The sequence below is a fragment of the Ixodes scapularis genome, unplaced genomic scaffold (assembly GCF_016920785.2).
Source record: "Ixodes scapularis isolate PalLabHiFi unplaced genomic scaffold, ASM1692078v2 PGA_scaffold13__105_contigs__length_92229423, whole genome shotgun sequence".
In the NCBI taxonomy this organism is placed as follows: Eukaryota; Metazoa; Arthropoda; class Arachnida; order Ixodida; family Ixodidae; genus Ixodes; species Ixodes scapularis.
Genome location: NW_024609839.1, coordinates 55506316 through 55529046, shown reverse-complemented (window position 1 = coordinate 55529046; position 22731 = coordinate 55506316). Strand labels below are relative to the sequence as shown.

The following is a 22731-nucleotide window of genomic DNA, read 5'->3' as shown; positions in this document are numbered from 1 at the left end:
GTTTTCCTTTGCACTGTGAAGGCTACGAATGACGCAACGCTTTTCGATTGAGAACCACTATTCACACATCCCCGAAGAGTAGGGGTGTGCGAATTAATATCGGTCACTTCAAGTTGGATAGCGCCTTGTTATTCCTGTCTTCAATCATAGCCTCCTATATATACTAACAAAGCCTGGCAGATCGCAACGAGAAGCGGCCGCCATGGAAAAGGTGGAGCGGCAGACAAAGGATGAGAGGATAGCCACACGGGACTGGCGCCCCGCTGCGGCGAGATGCCAAAACACACTTGTCCCAAGCGAACAAGTGTGTTTCGGGTCCTCGCCGCTGCAAAAGATGTGCGCTGACGTCCAGTTTACTTGAGAAAATGGCTATTAGATGCTCTGTGCTACCATATCCTCGCGCTCTAAATCTGCGACCGGGCACTCTATGGCTCTGTCGTTGAACTGCCAGGCTTCGTGAGTGTAGAAGAGGCTATGCTTTAACAGGGTGTCAAAAGATCCCGTATGTCGTGGTTTTTCTTCTTGCCGTGGAATGGTATGAGCGATGCAGAACTCTTCAATTTCAATCACTATCCGTGCACCTTTCACTAAATGCTTTAGCGACAAAACACAAGTAACATTGCGGATCGATTACCTACATATACGTTTTCGAGGACCCCGTATACAGGGTGTTTCACCAAAGTGGATAATATGTTTTATGTAAAAACTATGCATCGCACAGTAGTAAAATCCATGCTGCAATAGTCACATGTCAAGGGGCCTATTTATTGAGTTACATAGCGTATGGAATAATTAAGTTTTTAAATAGTTTTGCAAAATTACAACTCTTAAACTAGCATACACATACTGTTACAGTTATAAACGTACTGGGTATAATGAAGAACCTGTAAATCAGTAAATTCTATAGAATACTTTGGAGCGCGTGCCTCATTTTGCGGGCCCCGACATGCATTATTCTTTTTATACTCTACCGACGCGCCCGCGCGTTTTTTTTTTTTTTTTTTTCAGTTTCTTAATATTTGCATTTTTCGCTCCCACTAGCGTTAATCCCGTAGCGCGACATTCGCGGACCACTATGCTTTCCACGCGTTTTCACAAATCTACTGATTTAGTGGTTTTCAATGGCGCTTAGCAAAGTTTCAAACTGAAACCGTATACTTACATTTTGCTACTCAAAACGTTAATAAGAAAAGACCAGTTAAGAGCTTCATTACCCGAAACGCTATGCACCTCAATATACTGATAGATTTTCTACACGGTGCGTATTTCTCAAAATAAAATTATGGCCGATGTGCAGTCACACGCCGATTTGTTTGGTTTGCAATAATACGCGACGGCAAAAGGAGTGCGAATTATTTCCGAATAAATAAATACACGTTTTCAGTTGACCGCTTCATAGCTGTATGCCCAAAGTTAATTTCACAGACTATGGTTTCATTGTTTCGCCACATCTGCACAAACGTGACAAAGCGACGGACACTTTTGCACACCGGCATTGCATACTGACATCTTTTATATGATCAACCATCTTTGTGTCGTTTGTCCAGAAGAATTTCGTCGTTGCTTCTGCCAGCTCGTAAGATTGTACTTCAAAGCGAAGATTAGAATGCCTTCAAAACACAAAGTAGCAAAACATTGCAAATATATATATATATATATATATATATATATATATATATATATATATATATATATATATATATATATATATATATACAGAAAGAGAGAGAGAAAAAGGTGGAGAGAGAAAGAGAGAAAGAAAGTGAGAGAGGGAGAGTAAGATAAAAACATATTGCATAACTCCTTTTTTTAGTTTTCAATGAATTTTCGGTTTGCTTTATTGAAGTCGTAGATACCCAAGCTCCACAGCTTCTGTAGAGCGCGGGTATCCAACCGTTACGTTTGCAAAAATTACGGAACCACAGTACCAAACTACCAAACAGAATTCATTTGCTTTCATGTTTATTCCGGGAAACACGGTGTCTAGTGAATTCAAACAGGTCTATAACTGTACAAGTAGAATGGACCAATCTATAAACGCATGCCGGAATAAGATTTCCCCCCGCATCTCTGCTGGTGAAATGCCAAGTTGCTAGGAAGGTCGTAGACCGCATTCCAACACAGATTACTTCTGGGTGTTCATTGATGATCACTTCGAGCAAGCGGCCAAGCGCTCTGGTGCCATTGACGTATCTTTTGCGCAAGGGTCAACTGATCATAGATGACTGGAACATTTTTTCAGAGCCAGGCTTGAAAATATACCGCGAACACGGGAACAACTCGGTGTCGATGCTTCAAACAGTGCCTTTAGAATAATCTGTAACACTTTCTAGACAGTCCACCAAAAGAACACACGCTGAGAGGGTCTTTGAAGTCTAGAGTCCGAGGTGGTGTGGTTCCACGAGGTCCAAAGCTGTTGTACCCGTTGAAGACAAGAGCCACAGGTATTCCAGTAAACGGTGAGCCACAGGCCTTTCAAAAGGAAAAACACTGCGTCTTTCAAAGACGTGAACCAATGTCTGCAAACGGGAACCCCTGGTTTTCAAGGGTCCGAGCCGCACTGTTCTCTAGCCTTTTTAGAGAAGATCAGTCACTCTTCCAGTATAGGCACATGTTTTGTAGTCCGTAGACCCTCAAGAAAGAAGTCTTCAAATAATCAGAGCCACAAATTACTGTACCCTAAGAACAAGGAGCAATGTCTTCTATTGCTCCAGCCGCAGGTATCCTAGTCTGAACAGAAGAGCCTCATGTCTTCTAGTCTTTGGGGACGTTAGCCATAGACGTCTCCTTCTACTTAGGATCGCGACCTGGATGCTTGAGCGGATTGTGGCGTGGCCAGGAGAGACGAAGAGTATGATTCGTTTCTTGAGGAGGTATGGGACGTGGGCAAAGACGTCCTCGACGTCGCTGCAGGCGGTAATGACGTCTCGGTCCTGGCCCTAAGAGCGCTGGCTGCCGTGTCCCTCTTTACGGTCGTGAAGTGCGCGTTGTCGTACGACCTAGAGTAGTCATCCGCTGGCGCCAGGATGTCCAGGTTGCGATAGTTCCTGGACTGTTGATTCTCCCGGTTGTCCGTGTAAGGAGCGTACAGCTTGGGCAGAGGCAGAGACCGGGAACCAATCCGAGACCTGGACAGTTGCTCGCACCTGCGACATGAGAGAGTCGTATGCGCTATTAGTTTCAGGCTATAGTCATATACGTCAGTCTCTTGTAAGTTGAAAGTGGAGCTTATAATACTTTGGTAAAGCACTCATAAAAAAAACAAAAAAAAACAATATCTTGAAACAAAGACGAGAATTACTCTTTAGCTTCCCAGACGAACCATCGGAAGTTGGCTTTTTTCGAAACTTTTATGTAACATTTTATATAAAATAAGCTTGTTCTTAATATATATAGTTTCGTCGCCTTCGTGAATTAGATTTGCGTGTTAGTAATGTTTTATTCGATTATTCATTCTCCATGTCACCCGGGACTTGTATATGCGTTTAATGACGTGTGCATACGTATTACTACTGTCTATAAGTACGTGTGAGACGTGCGTGTGTATGTCTATGCGTGTGTTCCAACACACGTAAACACAAATAGCCGTAGCCACGCTGTCGACAGATTCATACCCAATATGCGTGATACATACTGAGAAGCACCCTCCTTCGAGTCTATAACGCATAACCTTAAACCTCAAAGAACGGGGAATTTAAAATGAAGAGAACGTCACGGGGTGTTTCCGCGTTTTTTTTACCATCTTGAAAGTCCGACCGCAAAGGGTCTTTGACCAACATAACGCATGTAACGTTCAAATTAAGTAATATCTTGTCACCTTTTCGGGCTCAGCTTCATCCATACACATACACTTTACACGCAACACGCACGTCATACGGTCTACAAACAGAACGAACATACGCAGACGCCTTGATGAAACACGATTCGGGAACCACGACCGCGTTGGCTGGTCCCTCGCGTTTTAGAGACACCAACTTGAAGGCAACATTTTTTTTGTAGAACCAACCCTGCATTTATTAGGTTTCCAGATACGTTTGAACGCTCCGTCTTGCCTGTCAATTTTCAACACAAAACTCAATCTCTCGGGCTGCATGCAGAGTATCCGATATATGCATTGGCACACACAACAATTATTCGACTGCGTCGCTAAAACAACCGCAGAAAGCGCTCCATATGCGGCTATCCAAAAAGAACCAAGCGCGCAACATCATAACGAGTACCAACACGACCGAGAAAGAAAGCCGTAGCGTATGCCGAGGGCCAGCGCGGAGCGCCTATGGGATACGAGTGCTATCGTCAGCGTTCGGTCTTGCGCCTCGTGCCCAATCAACGCGTCGAGGGACGGTGGGCACCGGGCTCGGGTCCGATTGCTGAACTGGCACCGATCCGACAGTGATGACGTTCCACGGAGGACGTTTGGGGGTCCTTGAATATTGTAGGTTGTGTTGGCTGCACGCGAACACGTTACTCGTGTGGCCAGTGTGTGACCCGCGATGGGACCTCAGTGCATCACGTGTAAATCCAGCACTACGGTAATAGAGAGTTTTAGTAGATGGTGTTTTCAGGCCACGCTATCTGTAGCGGGAGCTCGCGCGGCCACTTCGATGCATGCTTTGTAGCGCGCGCCCGTGCCTTTGAATACGATGTACTAAAACTCCCTAACGTTGGCATGAACCCCCCCCCCCCCCCCCCCCCCCCCCGATACAGCAACACTGTTTACAAGCCCGCATTTGTCCACACCTAATGTAAACAATGCGCGTGCGCAAAAAAAAAAAAAAAAAGTTTGCGTGAGGAAGCGTCTGCGCATGTGCAGTATGCCGATGACAGCGCCGCCGCCGCTGCCTTCAGAGAGTTGGTGTATACGTCCCTCGTATGCTTTTACATAGTTTAGGGATATAAGAAAAGGGGCTTCGATCGGTGAGAACACTCGTCATGGCGAAAATGAGCGTGTTTAGATTATCATTGTGTCGTTATCATTAGCGGAGTAAGTGACCTTACTGGAATGATCTTAGTCGAGATAGGCAACAAATTAAGCAGTCCTTGGACTAATTTAATCAACTGTCACCAAATTATAAATCTCAACCTTCCTAAATTGCAAAAAAAAAAAAAGAGACATCATGATAATAAAAAAGAAAAAAAAAAGTCGTTTTTACTTTGTGCTGAACGCCAAGGGACACTTGGTGGTTGTTTATTTCGCTGCAAAACGTTTGAAGCTTTTACGAAAACTCGAATTCCCTTTCGCAAACAGCGATACGGAATGAAGTAAGCTGACGCTAAACTACATAAACAAAAATGCAAACATGTTTTTTAGCAGTTTTACAAAGCAAAACGTAAGAAGGATGAGCTAAAAAAGCTCTTAGCGTCAACAACTGCGGCAACGACACTTTATTTATTTATTTATTTTTTTTTCGCAGGGGCGGGTTGCGGTTTTTTGGAAGCCTAGAAACTGTTACCTAGCCGCCCCCCCCCCCCCCCCCCCCCCCCTGATTCTGTAGCGGGTGCGGCTGGGTACACATTCACGTGAATGGCTTCTTTGATTGATGTAAATGCGAACACGAACCGTCGCGTCGCAATTTCTCTACATTTATTGAGAAAAGGGGACACGCGAATGCGTCTAACAATAACTCAAATACGTAGCCGTTTTTTTTCTCTTTTTTTCTTAAGAAAGGGGGGGACGTCAATCGGGAGAAGCAAATTTTAGCCGGCACAACTCGGGTGAGAGCCTCCAGTTTCACAACTTCACATCGCCTGTAACATTTGCAACATAGCACACATTCGTAACTTTTGTAGCATTTGTATAACATAACACAGTGCATGTAACATTTGTAACATGACACAATGCCTGTAACAAAGTTTCACAATGCATATGACAGGGATACAGACTCTGCCTTCTCGTTGACCTCGCTGTGGAACAAACAATAAAACAAAAAGCGCTGCTGGGTTTCGAGCTTGACCTTTACTGCTTTCTCTTTTCTTTTTTTTTTTTTCTCCTGTAGTCACCGATAAATTTAGAAGCGCAGGTGGCAAGTAACAAGAATCTTATTGTCGCTACACATATTTCGGCATGAGGTGATGCCGCAATCCGAAACCTCGCGAAAGTTTGAGTGACAGTTGGTTTGTCCGGTCACAATGAAGAAGCGCACGCAGGTGCCGAGTTGAGCGCTACAAGTGGGCCGGGCTCGGTGCACTTCCAAGCGAGGTGACCCGGAAAAATCGATAAGACGCGGAGGTCTGGACGTCCCGATAACTGGCATATCTCTCAAGAGCGACTCCACACACGTTTGGTCCGTCGCTGGCCTTCTCGCGGACGAACGAGGAACCAGAGGAGTGGGGACGGCGGCGGAGTCGGTGGCAGGGACTGTGGGCCTTGATACTGCTGCTATTGCATGGTTCTGGACGGTCTGCACGGGCATCCATGAAGTTTTAACAACTAAAAAAAAAGCGAATGCGTTCAAAAAAAAAAAAAAAAAATCGTGTAACGCTTCGCATGTTTGAAAAAAAAAAGAGAAAAAATACTCAACATGTTTATTTTTTTAGCCCACGTCAACATCTCCGTTACACGCGATACGTTCCTGCCGTGACCGCTTCGTATTTGTAACTGAACAAATTAATTTTAGCACGCTGACCAGCGTCAACGAGCAGGCGCAGGGGAAATCCTGGAGAATCTATTCTCGTCTCTTCCGCCACCTTGAAACTCCCGCTCCGCCATCTATAAAACACTGGAGTAGCGAATACTCCTTTTCAGCTTCCGATAGACCGCCGGTGTCACTACGAACCAACAAGGTCAGTCCGATGCCATATGAGCGTCACGTGACCTTCCGCCTGATGACGTCATCAAAGTGTTATGCTGTCGCCCGCCGCGACCCTGGAGGCGTCACATCAGCTGTGGTGTAGTGGCAGACGCCTGCTCTGCTGCAGGTCGATCCAGCATGACAGCCCACGGAAGCTTCGGCAACCAGGAATTGGGACGCCGCGACGACGGTGACACTCGCGTACTCTCGTTTTTAGAACTCCTACGTTTAACCGTTAGGATCGCGACCTCCGACAGGTCGGCTTCTGTGACGTCATTTGTTGCCACTTCGGGACCGCTTCCGGTGCATGGAAGGGATAGGACGCTAAGCACACTAGGCGGAGACGCGTTCCTGGCACCGTATAACGGAACAGAGGCCCTTATACGGACACCGGAAGTTCCATGCTTGTCCCGGAAGTCGGGCGTCAGCTGGGCTTCTTAGTGCGTTCAGTCGATGTTTAGGTCCACGCTTTCTTGCGTTTTAAAGTGGGCTTTCGACAAACCCCCTTTAGCATATTGAATTCCGAGAATGAGGCATACGAAAGAGGGACAAGCACACTTGATCAGCAAGAATCTCGAAACCCTCACACATCAAATAGCTCCTTAGAAGACTTCTCGGTTATGTAAACACCACAGTTGTTTCGCAACAAACAAATTCTTTTAAAGTAACAAGAAAAAAAATTCAGCGCCTTCGACATTGTTTGGACCAACGTTCAGAAGGGTTGAAAGCCCGCCACACGCTCACTTCCGGGACAAGCCGGTTACTTTCGGTGGCTTCTCATCTGTTTGCTCGATGCACCGCCGAGACCCATAGCGTAGATCAATGGCAGCGACGTGGCAGCGCAAAGTCACGTGATGTGGTCACAGCATTGGGTTGGCTGGATAGCTCGTAGCCTCCGCTGCCGACCATCGCAAGGTAAAACGAAGTAGATAGCGACGATCGTCCGACGTACGCTCACGCGTGTTGTTTGCGCCCGACCGCCTTGTCGGCCTCCTATCGTGTATACACCGATAAAACGTTCCGAGTTTAAATGATAAACGGCGTATAAAGTAGAGGGATCGAGCCGAGCGTTTGGCAGACAGAGCTGATAGCTCGACCAATTAGATTTGAACGTCAAAGGCGAATGCCCATTGAGTCTTACTGTTGTCGCTAGCTGTTTGCGAGCAGAGGGGCGCGGGTGTGTGGGCACGTACTCCATTCTTCAAGTGTTCGACACACACTCGATTTTGAGTGTGTTATGAAAGGTCGTAACTATAGTTGAGGAAGTAATGGGTTAATGTTACCGATGAATTGATCATGACGCGTTAGTCAACGGTTAATTTTGAGTCGATTGATCGGCGGCTTGCCACGCGCAATATCTACGCCGCTGGGAAACTCGATCATCAATAATTTAATCGTCGGTGAGACTTTTTGTCCGGAATTCCATTATTTCCAGGTACAGCACCGCGAACGTAGTGTACCCCCCCGAAACTTGATAGCTGCTATACTTTGTAAAGAAGTTGGAATTTGCATTATTAACGATTCTACCAGAATGCGAATTTCACCGACCAAGTAATTACTGAATCGACTAAATTCCAGCAAGGTATTTGTTAGAATATTCAATAGGTATAAACTCCTAGTTGTAATTTGTTAATCATGATGAACAGATAAATTCCGAGATCGAGAAATACCGTGGACACACAAAGATAACAACGCAGAAAAACTAGGTAAAGAAAACAACAACGGAGCTATGTTCGAGAATTTGCTGTGTCTGGTGTTGTCCCGTGTGTGTGCCCTCTCTCAAGTATAATTTTTTTTTTGCTGCCTATTTTGCAAGTTTACTGTCAATACGACGGATAATCGCATTACGGCTAAGTGTGTAATACGACGGATAATCGCGTTACGGCTAAGTTTGGAACAGAACGGATAATTGCATCGCGACTAAGCGGGGAATACGAACAATTGTGACGAAATAAACCTTTAACTACGTATCTATAGTATACCTGACAGCTATATGTAAGACACGCCGGGGCACAGCTTATTGCGTTCGTTTCCTACTTGGCGACTTTTTTTTTTTTCGGCGCTCTTATTGATAAAGGCCGCAACGTCAATGACTGTGGAGCGATCATGCTCGGGAATCACCCCGCCCTGCGTTTCTTAAGTTGTCGGTGACCATATGCAGTGTGTGCGTATAAGACTACACACCAAGTTTCTATCAATCACCTTTTATCTAACGCCTTTGTCCATGGAAGAGAAGGCACTATGCACTCATTTAAAGCGGAGCATACACAGTAACGTTTATAAAGAGTTCCTAGATAGGCTCTCCATAGGATCGATTGATCTTGATTGATTGTGTATCGAGGGAAAAAAATGGCCTGTTTTGCACCTCGTAGGAGAGCCAGAGTTGCGCACCTGTTTTTCACGGGGCACCGCCCTGCTATTCGGCGAATTCGATCACCTGACGAACAAAAAGTGCAGTGCTGTACAGGAAAGCCTTCGCTATAGGCCGCTCTGCAACTCCGTTAGCCGCTAGCCGCTAACTACGAGCAGTACGACGGAGGCTTTAGAATATTGAAACAAATGTAGCGTGAACTCTGGCCCGAGATCTCCGAAACGTATAAGTTGACGGTCATATGGGCGTGGGAAGTACGTCTCGAGTCGTTTCTCGAAACCTGCCATCGGCCAAAGACGCCCCTTCAATTAGAAGCAGATAATCTATACTACAGACTTTCCTCAAGGAGCACCCTTCGCGAGAAGTGCTTCACGAGTTTCCTCAATGGCGCCCTATCCATCATCGTGACGCGCCAAAAACCGCTCTTCCCCTTCAAATATACCTCCGAACAAGACGAGGTACGTCTAAATAAACGTGTACCATGTGAAACAAAAAATAAGAAAAGTTTGGTTGATTAAAGTTTGATTTTGCGAATGCTAGGAAATTGAAAGCGAGCAGCCGCAGCCTGGCGGAGGAATAAGGGTGAAATATTCATCGGGCAGGTATATCGTTTCTATTCAAAACTAAGTTAATTGCGGAAAGGTTATATATGTATGCTTTTGTATTTATTTCTTTAAATTCATTCGTAGGCTCAGGAGTTGATGGTATGACAGAGGGGGGCTAAGTTAGAAAGTACAAAAAGTAAACAAAAGCAAGAAAACCATGAAACAAATCCTAGTAGTCCGGTTGCAGCATTCTTACGATCATCCATTGGATGGGGGAAGATTATTTCACTCAATAGACTTACGAGGTAAAAATGATTTAGAGTAGGTATTCGTGTTACACTGTGGAATCCCGAAATTATGTAGGTGATCGCTGCGTGATGATATGTATAGAATGTGCAAACATATGAGTCATTATTCCCTAATGCCACTGTTCACAACATTTTTCCCCCGAACTTTACCGATTGGACGCATGCGCCAGCCGAATGCTCACGCAGAGGCGCTCGGCTATGCCAGCCGAACGCTGCGTCAGAAAAAGAGATACAACAAAGACAAGAAAAAAAAAAAACAACAACACACATTTCCTGTTGTTGTCTTCCTCACCGGTTTAGTTCTCGACTAAGCCGCTAGGGGGCCGCGACCGGTCGGAGCTCCACTCCTTTCCAATACATGAGAGGCTGGGGAAGAGGTGAAGAGCTTACTTGCAGCTGCGGACGTTGTAGTAGAAGCCCGTGGAGCATTCGGCGTAGTCCTTGCACTTGCAGCGGCACTCCCGGTGGTCCCAGAAGACGCCCGGGTCCGTGCACTGCGCCATCTGGTTGGCGTTGCGGCAGATGCAGCGGCACTCCTGGTAGTCCTGCATGGCGTTGCAGTCGGACGGCTTCTCCTTGCACTCGCAGCCGCACTTGTCGTGCCGCTCCAGCGTCACGATCTCGTGGCCCATGAAGTTGAACTTGCTCGCGCCCTGCTCGGGGTACTGCGCCCGGATCACCTGCGGACGAGACGAGAACGAGCCGATCAATCGAGCGATCCACGCACATCCATTCCTTCTTTTAAAAGGAACGCGATGAAGGCTTTGTTTTACGGTGCTTCTTTCCAGCACGATACAGTTTAATGTTTTTATCCTCAAGGTATAGACGAAGCAAGGCAACCGGCCGCCGCCATGTCTCTGCTCGTGCGAGAGATCCCGTTCAATTTCAAGCTTGCCAAACTTTTGATGACGCGCATGCAGCACGCGTTTGCGCGGGGACACCAGTCGGGGCACCATGCTTGCAATTGTCTAGACAACTGCAAGCACGCCGTCTCTCTGGTGCCCCATGCGTGCAAGCATGTGCAGCGTGCGTGTGAACATAGCTTTGCCAAACTTGTAATCGGGCGCACTTGCCCGCACGAGCAGAGACATGGCGAGGGATGCCTTCCTTGCAATCATCTATACACCTATAGGGAGTATTCACTGGACGCCATATTTGTGGGTGCTATTTAGAGCGCATGCTCAGAACGAGCTCACATCAATAGGCTGCTAAGACCGGCACTCTTGATGGTGCGGAATGCACGTTGCAAAAGAACTGCGAAAGCTTGCCGTCAGCACGCGCTCAGCAGGCGCGCACAGATATATGGCCGCCAGTGAATACTCCCTACTGGTGACGTGCGCGATCAAAAGGGTCGGGGCGGTCGGCCTACCACGACTGGCCGAATGCTGACTATGACGTCAGCAAAGGAGTTCTCACAGACGAAATTAACAGGAACGTGAGGACTTCAATTTTGACGGTGTTGACCAAGTTGGTTCAAGAACGCTGATTTCAAGCTTCCGCCGTGCTAATTACAAACACCATCAAACTTGTTGTTCACAAGGTAATGACGTCACGAAAGGTAACCATACGAGGGCGCCACCGAACAATCTCGCCGCTAATAGGGGGTATCCATTGGACGCCATGTTTGAGGGCGCTGTTTAGAGCGCATGCACAGAACGCTATACGACCGGCGATCTTGATGGTCTGGAATGCATGCTGCAAAATAACTTTGAGCGCGTGCTGAAGCTCGGCTTCAGCACGCGCTCAACAGTCCTGCACACAGCTATGATCACCACTGAATACTCCCTATAAACTCTTATCACCGACACCACGTAGAATAATAGAACCCCGCTCGCTAGCATATTGACGTCATCGCAGTGAAATTGAGCGCAGAGACAAGATTGAACACCATGTGCGACGTTAGGGTTCGATTGGGCCTCACGTCCTGTCAATGCATGCATCGAATAAGGCTCGGTGTCGGGCCGTGGGCCCAATTGCTGGGTAGAGGGAGGGAAGGCTATTCACGGGCTCTGATTACTCTAGGTGATGTTATTATCACAAATGGGCGTAAAACGGCGACTGAACTGTGGACGCAAGCGCGGCACGTGATGACCTTAAGCTTCGACCGTGCTTCTTTTACACACCATCGAAAGTGCCAGTGGCAATGAATAATCCTAGTCAAGATGTCCATAATGCCCGAGTCCCACTAGGGCGACAAAGAGAAACAACCGACACCGACAAGCCACAAACACGTGCAGCGCGAACGCGAAGGTTCAGCCAGGCAAATGGAATAACTCGTGCCATAGCCTTCTCTATACTGACAAAGTCTACAAAGTCTGCCAAATAGCCACGAGACGCGGCCGCCGAAATTGAAAAGGTAGAGCGGCAGACAACGGATGAGTGGAGAGCCGGGTGACGGGCGCCCCGCAGTGGCGAGACGCTGAAACACACTTCTCCCGACATGGCCTCGAAGATCCCGAAACGCACGCGTCGGAGGCCGTGCTCCCGAGCGATGGGATGTCCGCTCGTGCTCCTCGCGTTCCTCGCGCTACCGCTTCTTTTTTCGTCGTTTCTGAAAACCATGTTTCGGGTCCTCGCCGCTGCAAAAGCCGTGCGCTGGCGACCAGGTTCCCCGAGAAATGTTCTTTGCAACTAGATCCTCGCGCTCCAAATCTGCGACCTGGCACTCTATGGCTCCGTCGTCGAACCGCCAAGCTTTGTGAGCATATGGCTATAATTGTGCTTACTTCCCGAGCACCGAGAAATTGCAGGACCGCCAAAGGTACCATCGCGTGCATGCTGCACGCGTTTGAGGCTTGTCGGCGTCGGTTGTTTCTGTTTGTCGCTCTAGTGGGAACTCGGGCACAAGAGGAAGCCACCGAAACATCCTGTCGTCGATACGAGTGACCCAGGAATGAGAGGCCGGTATGGCATACCTTGAAGGTGACGTTGGTAGCCTTGGTGGGCGCGCACTTGAGGATGCTACTGGGACAGCAGCCCCCGCACCTGGGCACCCTCGTGCACGGGGGCCACAGGATCACCGTCGGGTCCGTCGGCTTGGGGAACTCGACCAGCTGCTTACTTGGAATGCACGTTCCGGGCTCGGGGTTCGGCACCGCCGCTTGGGGGAAGCAAGGAAGGAACAGCGGGGAGAGACGCCACAGGGACTGCCGTCAGTGACAATGACGCCAGTGTACTGGGCGAAAGAGGCCGTTTACTTTTCCCCAGCGGCGAGAAAAAAAAAACAAAAAAACTGTTCAAACAGCTTGAATGGGCTTCAACTCTCTCTCTTTGCAGGTACACAGCAGTGGTGAAATGAGACTAAAACTGAACACAAGCAATTAAGTATTAGAAAGTACTTTCCTCATAGGAAGAAATCCGCGAGGCCATAATCAATGATGACAATTGCTTACATAAAAAGAAAGAAAAATAAGCCGAAGGTTGGACACAAGAAATTATATTATACAATGTAATTCCCTTCCCTCACAGGGGAAAACAAGAACATCACGAAAGCAACAAACAACATTGCCAATTGTTCATATTAAAATTGCGGTGGCTTAGCTCGGCTATGCTAGGATATACGTAGCGTGAGCTTATGTGCACAAAATCAGAGCCGCTATCAAGCGGCTCCGGTGCAGGGTCAGACTGGGCTACTGCACAACGGAGGCGCACACCTCGGCACGCGGCGGCGCCAGTGCGTCTGCCGCGGCCATGACGTCATTCCTCTGGAATGCGCTGACCGGCGCGCCTGCTGTGCGCTGTGTGACGTCACTGCTCCTCGCGCATGCCCAGCACGGCTCATTATGCGAGCCACGCGAAACTACTCAACCTCGGCCAGTGTAGCTCACGCTACAAAAGAACATAGTCCCGAAGCTCATATACACCACAAGGTTCTAAATCAATATTTAAAAGCATAAATGCATTTAATAGTGCAAGCAAAGTTCCCTGAAAAAATAAATAATTGTCGCGTAAATGCTTAGCGGATATTTCAAGCCGAGCTTCCAGAGGCTTGACTTATTTGGGGAAGCGATGGAAGGACTCTCTTCTGTTCTTCTACGGTGCTGATGAACGTTGACAAACGCACAATAGAGAGTTTTAGTAGATCGTTCCCATGACTCCCATAACGATATCCCGATACTCCGCCACCGCCTCTTTTGCGCATGCATAGTATCGTTATCGGGGCTATCGGAGGTATCGGAACGATCTAATAAAACTCTCTACTGTCTGGTTAACGCGGTTGCGTATGTAGAGAGTATTCACTGGCGGCCTTAGCTGTGTGCGCGAATGCTGAGCGCGTGCTGATGGCGAGCTTCCACAGTTCTTTTGCAACGCGCATTCCGCACAATCAAGAGTGCCGATCTTAGCAGCCTATTAATGGGAGCTCGCTCTGAGCATGCGCTCTAAACAGCACCCACAAATATGGCGTCCAGTGAATATTCCCTATAGACCTTTCCAAGAAAAGGGCTGCTGGCCGGTTCCATTTTCAGTGCTCGTGCGTACGGCGCGTGATTTGCTCGCTTTCCGATGCGATCAACATGCGCGTGCTGAATAAGGACTTGTAAATATTGAGAAAAAAAATTGGGGGGCTTTTATGTTTACACAGCCTAGAACTTGGTCTGCCTCAACGGGCGACGAGTCACTCGCTGTAGATGAGCAATTTAGCCAGTGCAGTGCAACCGCTAGCCTGGGGTCTTTAACGTGCACCACGCAGTCGTGGTACACGACCGCACGCCGGTACGATGCTCATCCAGGTCGAAACGGGTGTAACTATTGAAATGGTGTATAGGTTGCGCTCAGAGCAACTTGTATTTTCCCGCTAGGGGACGTCCGTTTTGCCAGGGGTCGCAAATACCCCTGCACAAGGAAATGTCGATCGGCGCATGCACGTGCACGTGGTGCCTTTGGCGTGCGCTCTTAGAATGCGACGATTGCACGGACGCAAGTCGGGGCAACGCCCGTCAGGAGCAGGAACTGCGCTCATGACTCCTCTGCGCGAACACTTGTATACTTCGTGCGGGCGATGCGGCATAACAGGGAGTTTTAGAATAGGCGGGCCAAGCATCCCAAGAACTTCCGCGCATGCGCAGTATGACGCCCCAAACCGCATGGAAGACCCAAACCGTCGGAGCCCCCTTTTCTAAAACTTTTTAATCAAAAGTTACAAAAAAAAAAAAAGTTAAAGCTGGAGTTACATTGCTCATACATTATACGAAAAGCAGACAGTTGTTTGTTTGCCCAATGTTACACGACCGCCGAACAAGGAACAAACAAACGTCAGGCAGTACGTGCAGACTGTCTTTTGCAGGATGCATGAGCAGCGTGACCCTGGCTTAAGGTCATTTAAGCGCGACCGTGGATGTCCGCGAAGATTGCAATGCCGTCTGCTAGGGAACGAGCTCACCTGCTCCAGCCGGCCCTTTTTTACCTGGGGGAATAAACGGAGAAAAGCTGGCGTCAGGCATTTCGTCAAAACGCTCAAAGAGCTCGCCAAGCTCGAGGAGCACTCACTCACCGAGTATGGACGGCGACTCCCCGAATCCGTCCATAGAGACGTCCTCTGCAAGTCCAAGCCAAATCAAACCGGCGAATTAATTGGATCGACCTATAGGCGTCACATGTAAGCGAAAATTGACGAAAACGAAACAGTACAGTTTCGTTTTCGTCCATGGTACACACACACTCTCTGTTGCCAGAAGTACGGAGACGAGAAACCGAGTGACCGTGCAATCGCGAAAAGGTGCGCTAAAGCCTGGCCGGCACACACGAAAAGCAGACTGTCCAGAGGTCAAGCTCTCTTCACTTCTGCCATCTCTTCATAGCAAGGCCGCCGCGGTGAAGGTTCGATGTCACCTACAGGAGGCGAACGCTGACGCGGCACTCCTGTCCAGCAGGCTGTGTCCCGCGTTGGCCTCTTTGAGGTGACGTCACAATTTTAGCACTTTGGCCTTGTTATCTAGAGGGCGCTGCTTTTTCTCTATTCTTTCACTCTCATTTTTAGCAGAGGAGGAAAGTAAAAAGATTTTTGGCTCTACAAAAAAAAAAAAATTTCCCTTCCTCCTCTACCTAATCATAGGCGGCAAATCTCGATTCGATTCGCTGCGGTCGCATCCACGCATATAAACGCCGCCTTTGTTCTGTTCTTGTCCTCTGCGCCTTTCTATTTAAGACCTCTTTCCAGTTTGACAGAGCAAACGTTGGAGAGGAGGCGACCTTCTCTCCAGCGCTCGCTCTGCTGAAGGGGGAAAGAGGTGGGAAGAGTTTCCCCTAAATTCTTAACCCCTCACCAACTATAAATAAATACACATGTCACTAATATATATATATATATATATATATATATATATATATATATATATATATACAAAATAAAATAATGTTTAGGTGTTCAATGTCACTTTAAGATAGCCATTTTATCGATGATCAATCTGACAATTATCGGCGAGGCTGCGGCGTACACGCTACGCTGGGATCTCACCGATCGTATCCGCACACAAGGTTCCTTTACAACTTCCCAATTAATTCTGGACTCAAATTGGCTGTCCCATGATGACAGCCCCCCGGCGCAACTATACAATTCACGGGGCTCAGGCTTTAGTAAGCAGAAAGCATGCGACAGTCGTGCGTGCAAGCAGAGGCAGATAAAGATAGCATGCATGCGAGAGTTGTAACTTACTGACAAACTGGGAAGCCCCCCGTTCAACGCATTTGGGAGGCAACCCAACAGGGGAACAACAAAACACTCGCGATAATGTAGCAATAAAAAGCGAAAGTATACGCCGTCTTTGCATTAACCTGGGAACGACATGAGAGGTAGGTATCTTGCGAAAGAACAGGTTTACTCAATAAATAATACGTAAACAAAAACAACAACAACAACAACAACAACAACGTATACACCAGCACGCGGCCCTGACGTCACCATACTGCGGTGGCGCTGCTATCGGTACTGCGCATGCGTAGACGGTTCGCCGTCCTCCAATCCGGTATATCTGCGCACGCGTGCTACCCACATTTGTATACAGCGCGTGCAGGCATGAAGCTCAGGATGGCAGCTTACTCATTTATTGTTTATTTATCGCGCTCGCGCTCCTCGTTTCGCGATTCGTTCTGAGCAGTGTTCTTAATCAACTTATGGCCCAACCTGATTGGTTCTTGAGCGATAACAAGCTCAAGAACGTTTTTTTAAGCTCTCAGTGTAGTTCTACTTTTCACTACATACTTCCACGACACTATAAACTCTGTCTAGTGCTTATGGAAAGGATATCCTCCCCAAAGATTTTTCCAAAAAAACAAAGCCGCAATACGTTTTTTTGTTTAATTTTTAAGAACTTTTTTTATTATAGCAAAACGAAGATTTATAAGATCGAGCACAACCGCCATCTTGTTTTTAAACAAGATGGCCGTCCTTCGGCGCAAGTCGATTATACCGAAGCAGACTGTATAATAACAGCTAGTTCGATCAATTTCGCCTTTTCAGTATTTTGGCGCCCTATACTACCGAAATATCGCTGTCTGCAAACTCCGTTTAAGCCTTACCTACGATGAACCGCGGCGGACTTTACGGGTCGTCTCAGCCCGTCCGGCGCTGTGAAAGCAATCACGTGATTATACTACGAGCGGCGCTGCGCCTTTTTCCCGAAGGTCACGTGACATACATTCACGTGACATTGAATGGGCTTAGGCGACTCGTGGCTTCTTCCATGATCCATCGCGAAGGTGAAAGCGTCGCATGAGCACCTTGGGGTCGGGAATCTCAGGCACGCAGAACTCTTCGACGATTCTGGTCTCGTTCGGACGCCGCTTCGGTCGCATTTTAATTGCACGACAAACATCGATGAAGACTGGGATAGTGAAGGAATGCCCAAAGGATCCCACTGATTGTTTTGTTGTTGTTGCTTAATTTTAGTTATGTTTAGAGATGGCTATGCGTTCGCTCTTCTTTATGTGTAAGCTATCCAAAAGCAAGAAAAAGAAAGAGGGGGAGGACGGCGCGGCTTGATGTAACTCAAAATTAAAACGTTCTTCAGTTCCCTTTCCTAAAATATATTTAAAAGAGAAAGAGAGAAAAAAAATAGAGAAAGAGAAACGCGTGTGTGCTTTTTTGTCTCTTGGAACAAGGGCTAAAGAAAATGTTAAATTCTTAATCAAAATGATGAGATCTTTCAGTAGCCTGTAACTTGTATGTGATGCAATTAAAACCCTCGATTGATTGATTGGTTACTTTTTTTTTTAATATGGTTTTAGCGAGAAACGTTTTTAAGGCCTCGGGTCCTCGAGGAAAGCGTGAAGTGATGCCACGAAAAACCGCCGCGAAAAATCGTCACGATAAACTGTCCCGTGCCAAGAAACCGTCGCACGCCTGCTAAATTAAGGGGACGGTATCGACGTGACGTCATTAACGTGACAGTCGTCGATCGACACCAAGACGAGACATCGCGACATGTCACATGACATTGTGTCCGCGTCACGTTGGCTTAGCGCAATTCTAAAAACCCTGAAAATTCCGTCTTTCCCGGCTTTATCCGTAAAGTAATTCTTCACACTCCAAAAGAAGAAGAAAGACTGAAAAAAAAAAATAAACGGAATTAAAAGGAAGGAGGCGAAAGGTGCAAGATGCCACTGTTACTCCCAGCGGTAAAGCACACCCTTCTGTCAATAATAACACAATTTTTTTTATTTTTTTTTATGAGAGGGTGATGCGTTTGTGGCCAGCCATGGGTGAGGTGAACGTGCTGAAGACTTCCTCTTCGTCCTTAGGGTGGTGAACGGTGCAGGTTGTGAGGGAGTGGAATGGGAGAGAGGGGGGGGGGGGGGGGGAGGTGCAACGTGGGCATATACTACGTCGGGTGCTCAGGACTAATAAAAAAAAAAGATTTGTTTACGTCGCACATGTATACGTGACGTGATCATGACATTGACTTTGCCTATTTTGTTTAGGGTTAGAAAGGCACGTAATTATTACAGTCCATGTAATTAACATTACACAGTCGTAGTTACGTTATTTTCGAAATTTAGATAACCCAGAAAGCACAATACGAAATGTGTGTGAGCCGAGGTCTATGGAAGCGTTAAAAAAAATAACGTATACACGTTTTATATAATTTATGCAAGTTCTTATATGTTTATTTGGCAAATCACATGTGAACATTTTCTCTTTTCAATAGGGCCTATAACGCAGGCGACGGTGAGTAAGAAAATGCTAAGGCAGGCTAGACGCTTCGGCGATATTTGGGAATTCATTCATACGCCTCAAAATTGGTCACTTGACCTAGTAACCCAAATTACAAATCATAAAATTTTATTCATTTTAGACGTTATTGTATTTTAAAACTTGGTCTCAGAGCTGGAGAGGCCCTAATGGCAACACTAACGACGTGAGGTCAAATCCTGTAATGTATGGTGGGGTCAGTACCGCTTGTTCTCGACGGGTTACAGGCTTACTAGTGTAAAATAAAGGCAAAAAAAAAAAAAATCTCACGGGAGAAAGAAAAGAGGCACGAAATATTGTATATTTTAGTTGTTGTAATGATTAAACGATAAAAGAGGAAATGTCCGTGTATGTATTTTTTCGACTGACTGCTTGACTTAAAAGTTAAACAACACATGTCGTCATTCCACTAGAGAGCGCGAAAAAAAAATCTTTATTGGCCGTTTTTTCAACATCTCTTTTTGAATGTACACATGATAGCTAGCATGCCTGGGCGTTCCAAAACGTAGTGAATTTAGACAGCCAAAGAATAAAGTCAAAAATCGTTCAAGTATGCTACAATAATAAAAAAAAAAGAACAGAAAGCATTCAAGGTTGAGGCACCCGACGTAGTGTCCACGCTTTTAAAACGAACACAATGCAGTAAGGGGAGGAGGAGGAGGAGGTTAGGGCTGTTACCGTGACCCTCGTAGAGATAAGCGATATGCGGGGCAGCAGCGACCGGCGAGCCTTGGAACGCTTCCTCATACGTACGGTAGCCCTCGAGGAACTGGCTCACGAAGTCGGTCAGGTTCCGCACGTTGCGCATGCTGAACAGCAGCGATTCCGGGATCTGTGGGAGGACAGAACAGGCGACCCTTCTTAGAGGCTGACCGTGGGACGGCCCTTGTTGGCGAAGAAGCGAAGACGAATAGCGCTTCCGGCTATTCGTGATGAGATCAGCGAGCGTCCGCCGTTCTCACTTTCGCAGCTACACGCGTTCGTCACGTGACCTCGGTTTCGCTCGTCGCCTTAATATATACAAGAGGGCGCCCCTGACCGCGGTTAAGTGAGTCGTGTAACTAGGCCATAAATAAGCTAATTATGCTGCTCATCGCCACGAGAAGCGGCCGCCGAAATGGAAAACGTGGAGCGGAAGACAACGGATGAGAGGAGAGCCACGTGACTGGCGCCCCGCTGCGGCGAGACGCCGAAACGCAGCGTACAAGGACACAGCACGCCTCAGAAAGCGTCTGCATCCTGTTTTCTGTTTGTTGTGTTAGCAGTGAGACTCCGGATGAGGAGGTTTCACGTGTTGCACCCCTGTCAAACGGCGTTCAAACGATCCTTTTCACTAAGCTCGTTTATAAAATCGGCGAACCGGCACACGCTGTATAGGGCACGTGCGCACTCCATGCACATCGCGAGTTGATTGGCCGATTTTATAAAGGAGCTTAGTGAAAAGTACATTTTGAACGCCGTCTGACAGGGGTATAAGAAGAGGCGCATACTACACTCTAAGAAAAAATGGAGGAAAAAAGTAGCAACGGCGCGCCTTCCTCCCTTCTACCGACGCGCCCCCAAGCGGACACGAGAAAAGGGGAGGAACGAAATGTTTTTCTCCTTCTCCAGGCAGACGGGAGAAAGCTTTCGCCCTCCCGAATCATTGTCTTTCGGTTTCGTTTTTCGAGCAGGTCGCGCACGTTGTTTAATAAATAGCTGTTGAGTTGATTGAGCTTCAGCAGCAGCGAAGGCCGCCTGTAATTGCGTCTTCTAGTTTAAACGTAAAGAACATTTCGGTTGCATTGACGTTTTTATCACTAATTTTATCAAACGAGCTAACGAAGCCGCCAGAAACAGCGAAGTTCCGGAGCAGTGCCAGCAGCGCCACGTACACTGGGGATGGCCGTCTCCGGATTGCGTGACTCGCGCGGCACGGAACTACAGCTGCTACAGCCACCGCAGGCCGCAGCACTACAGACTACAGTAGCGAAAGCACGCGGAACTGTGTCGACGTTCTCGACGTTACGGAAACTGCAGGAACTGCGTCCAAGACAGGCAGGTTTTGCTGCCGGCTGCCTGGGTGCCTTCCCCCCTGAGTTCGGTTCTGTTTTCCGATGCCGAGTGCAACCGGCGTTCAACGTGGTTCTGGGTTTGTGCGTGTCAGCAACATAGCTGCAACATCGTGATGACAGTGTTGGGTTGTGAACAGAAGACTGGAATTAACGCCGATGTGACCATGTGTTCGCGTATCAGTGGTGTAACAAGAAAATGAGATCGTAAACTGTTGGGCATTGATGCCGCTGGTCGGGTTGTGATTGGAGGGGGTGGGGTGTCGCAGGTTGACATTCCGCTTTACATTAAAAAGCTTAATACCACTTGAGGGATTACGTGCAATCGATCAACGTGCGGATAGTCATGTTGAAACGCTGGTCTGAACAGTAGAAGCTCCTATCGTACAGTGGCCAATGTGACTGTCGAAATTGTCTCGTCCCCGACAGCGATTGCGCTCAGGGGCAAGGACTGAACAGTACGAAATCGTGACGCAAAGTACGTATATTTACAGTATGTAATTTCGGCATTAAAACAATAGTAGGTAAAATCGAAAAAAAAAAAAGCCCCCCTTTATTTTGCTGTTTAATTATACTACGGTTGCTGGAGAAACTGCGGTCCGTGGCGCGCTGGGGTGAGCGCTAGAAGTTTTCGGGCTCGCCACGGCGTAGTTCCGTACACTTAACACCTGCCGCAAGTCGCGGCTTTGATTGTATTCAAGTTGATCGAAAAGCAATTTCTCAGTCCGTGAAGCATCACTTCCAGCTGACTGAATATCCGCTCTACAGAGATTAATTCAAACGGCAATTGCAGCTTTGCGCGAACAGCACAAATAGAAAAACAAATAGAAATACAAGCTACGACGTGCCGTGTGGGGAAACAAACTCATGGCTTCGAACCGCATTGGAGCGGCTTAATTTATTGGCTTTCCAATAATTACGGCATGATTGAGCGTTTACTTTTTAATAAGAGATTCAACCCCTGAGCCATTCAAAATACTCTCAGAGGTATGACATTGCAGGGAAAAAATCAACATGCTGGGAATATTTTTTATTGCTTAGGGAGTCACCGAAAAGTTCCGCACGTTCAAAACGACCAGTATAAAAGACGGAAACGCAGAGGACGGGTGTAGTGTTCGGGTAAGTGTGGTGTTCCGTTGTATTGATATTTGTGTGTGCAGTGCATGTGCTCAATGTATGATCACCTGATGCTTGTAATAAGTGTATGGGTGTCATGTGTGTATAGTAGAGGGTCTTCAAGCGCAGTAGTGGCCTGAGAAAAGCAAATTATTTTTTGTAGAACATGAATTGGGCGGTACCTAGCGCTACCTAGCCTAGCTAATTGCAACTACTTTGCTTGACCCCGCCATCTGGTGGCTAGCAATTTAACCTTCTTTCACGCTAAGCGATAAACAGTGGCTTCGAGTTCGTTCTTTCGAGAGCGACTTTTGGTTTCGGGGATAGTGTTTGCCCTTCTCCGTGATGTGCGGTTGACGAAG

At 47.3% G+C, this 22731-nt stretch overlaps 1 protein-coding gene across 2 annotated transcripts in view; it reads right to left on the bottom strand.

Moving 5' to 3' along the window:
• Positions 1–1945: 1945 nt before the first annotated feature.
• Positions 1946–22731, bottom strand: part of LOC8036680 — a 52959-nt gene continuing 32173 nt past the window's right edge. For both annotated transcript variants that reach the window (XM_042289905.1, XM_040218253.3), the window contains 6 exons: positions 19956–20034; positions 15507–15551; positions 15396–15419; positions 12931–13115; positions 10406–10695; positions 1946–3146 (listed from right to left, as the gene is read on the bottom strand). In XM_042289905.1, the coding sequence (XP_042145839.1) occupies positions 2795–3146; positions 10406–10695; positions 12931–13115; positions 15396–15419; positions 15507–15551; positions 19956–20034 (975 nt within the window). In that variant the 3' untranslated portion in view covers positions 1946–2794. The remainder of the gene's footprint in view (positions 3147–10405; positions 10696–12930; positions 13116–15395; positions 15420–15506; positions 15552–19955; positions 20035–22731) is intronic.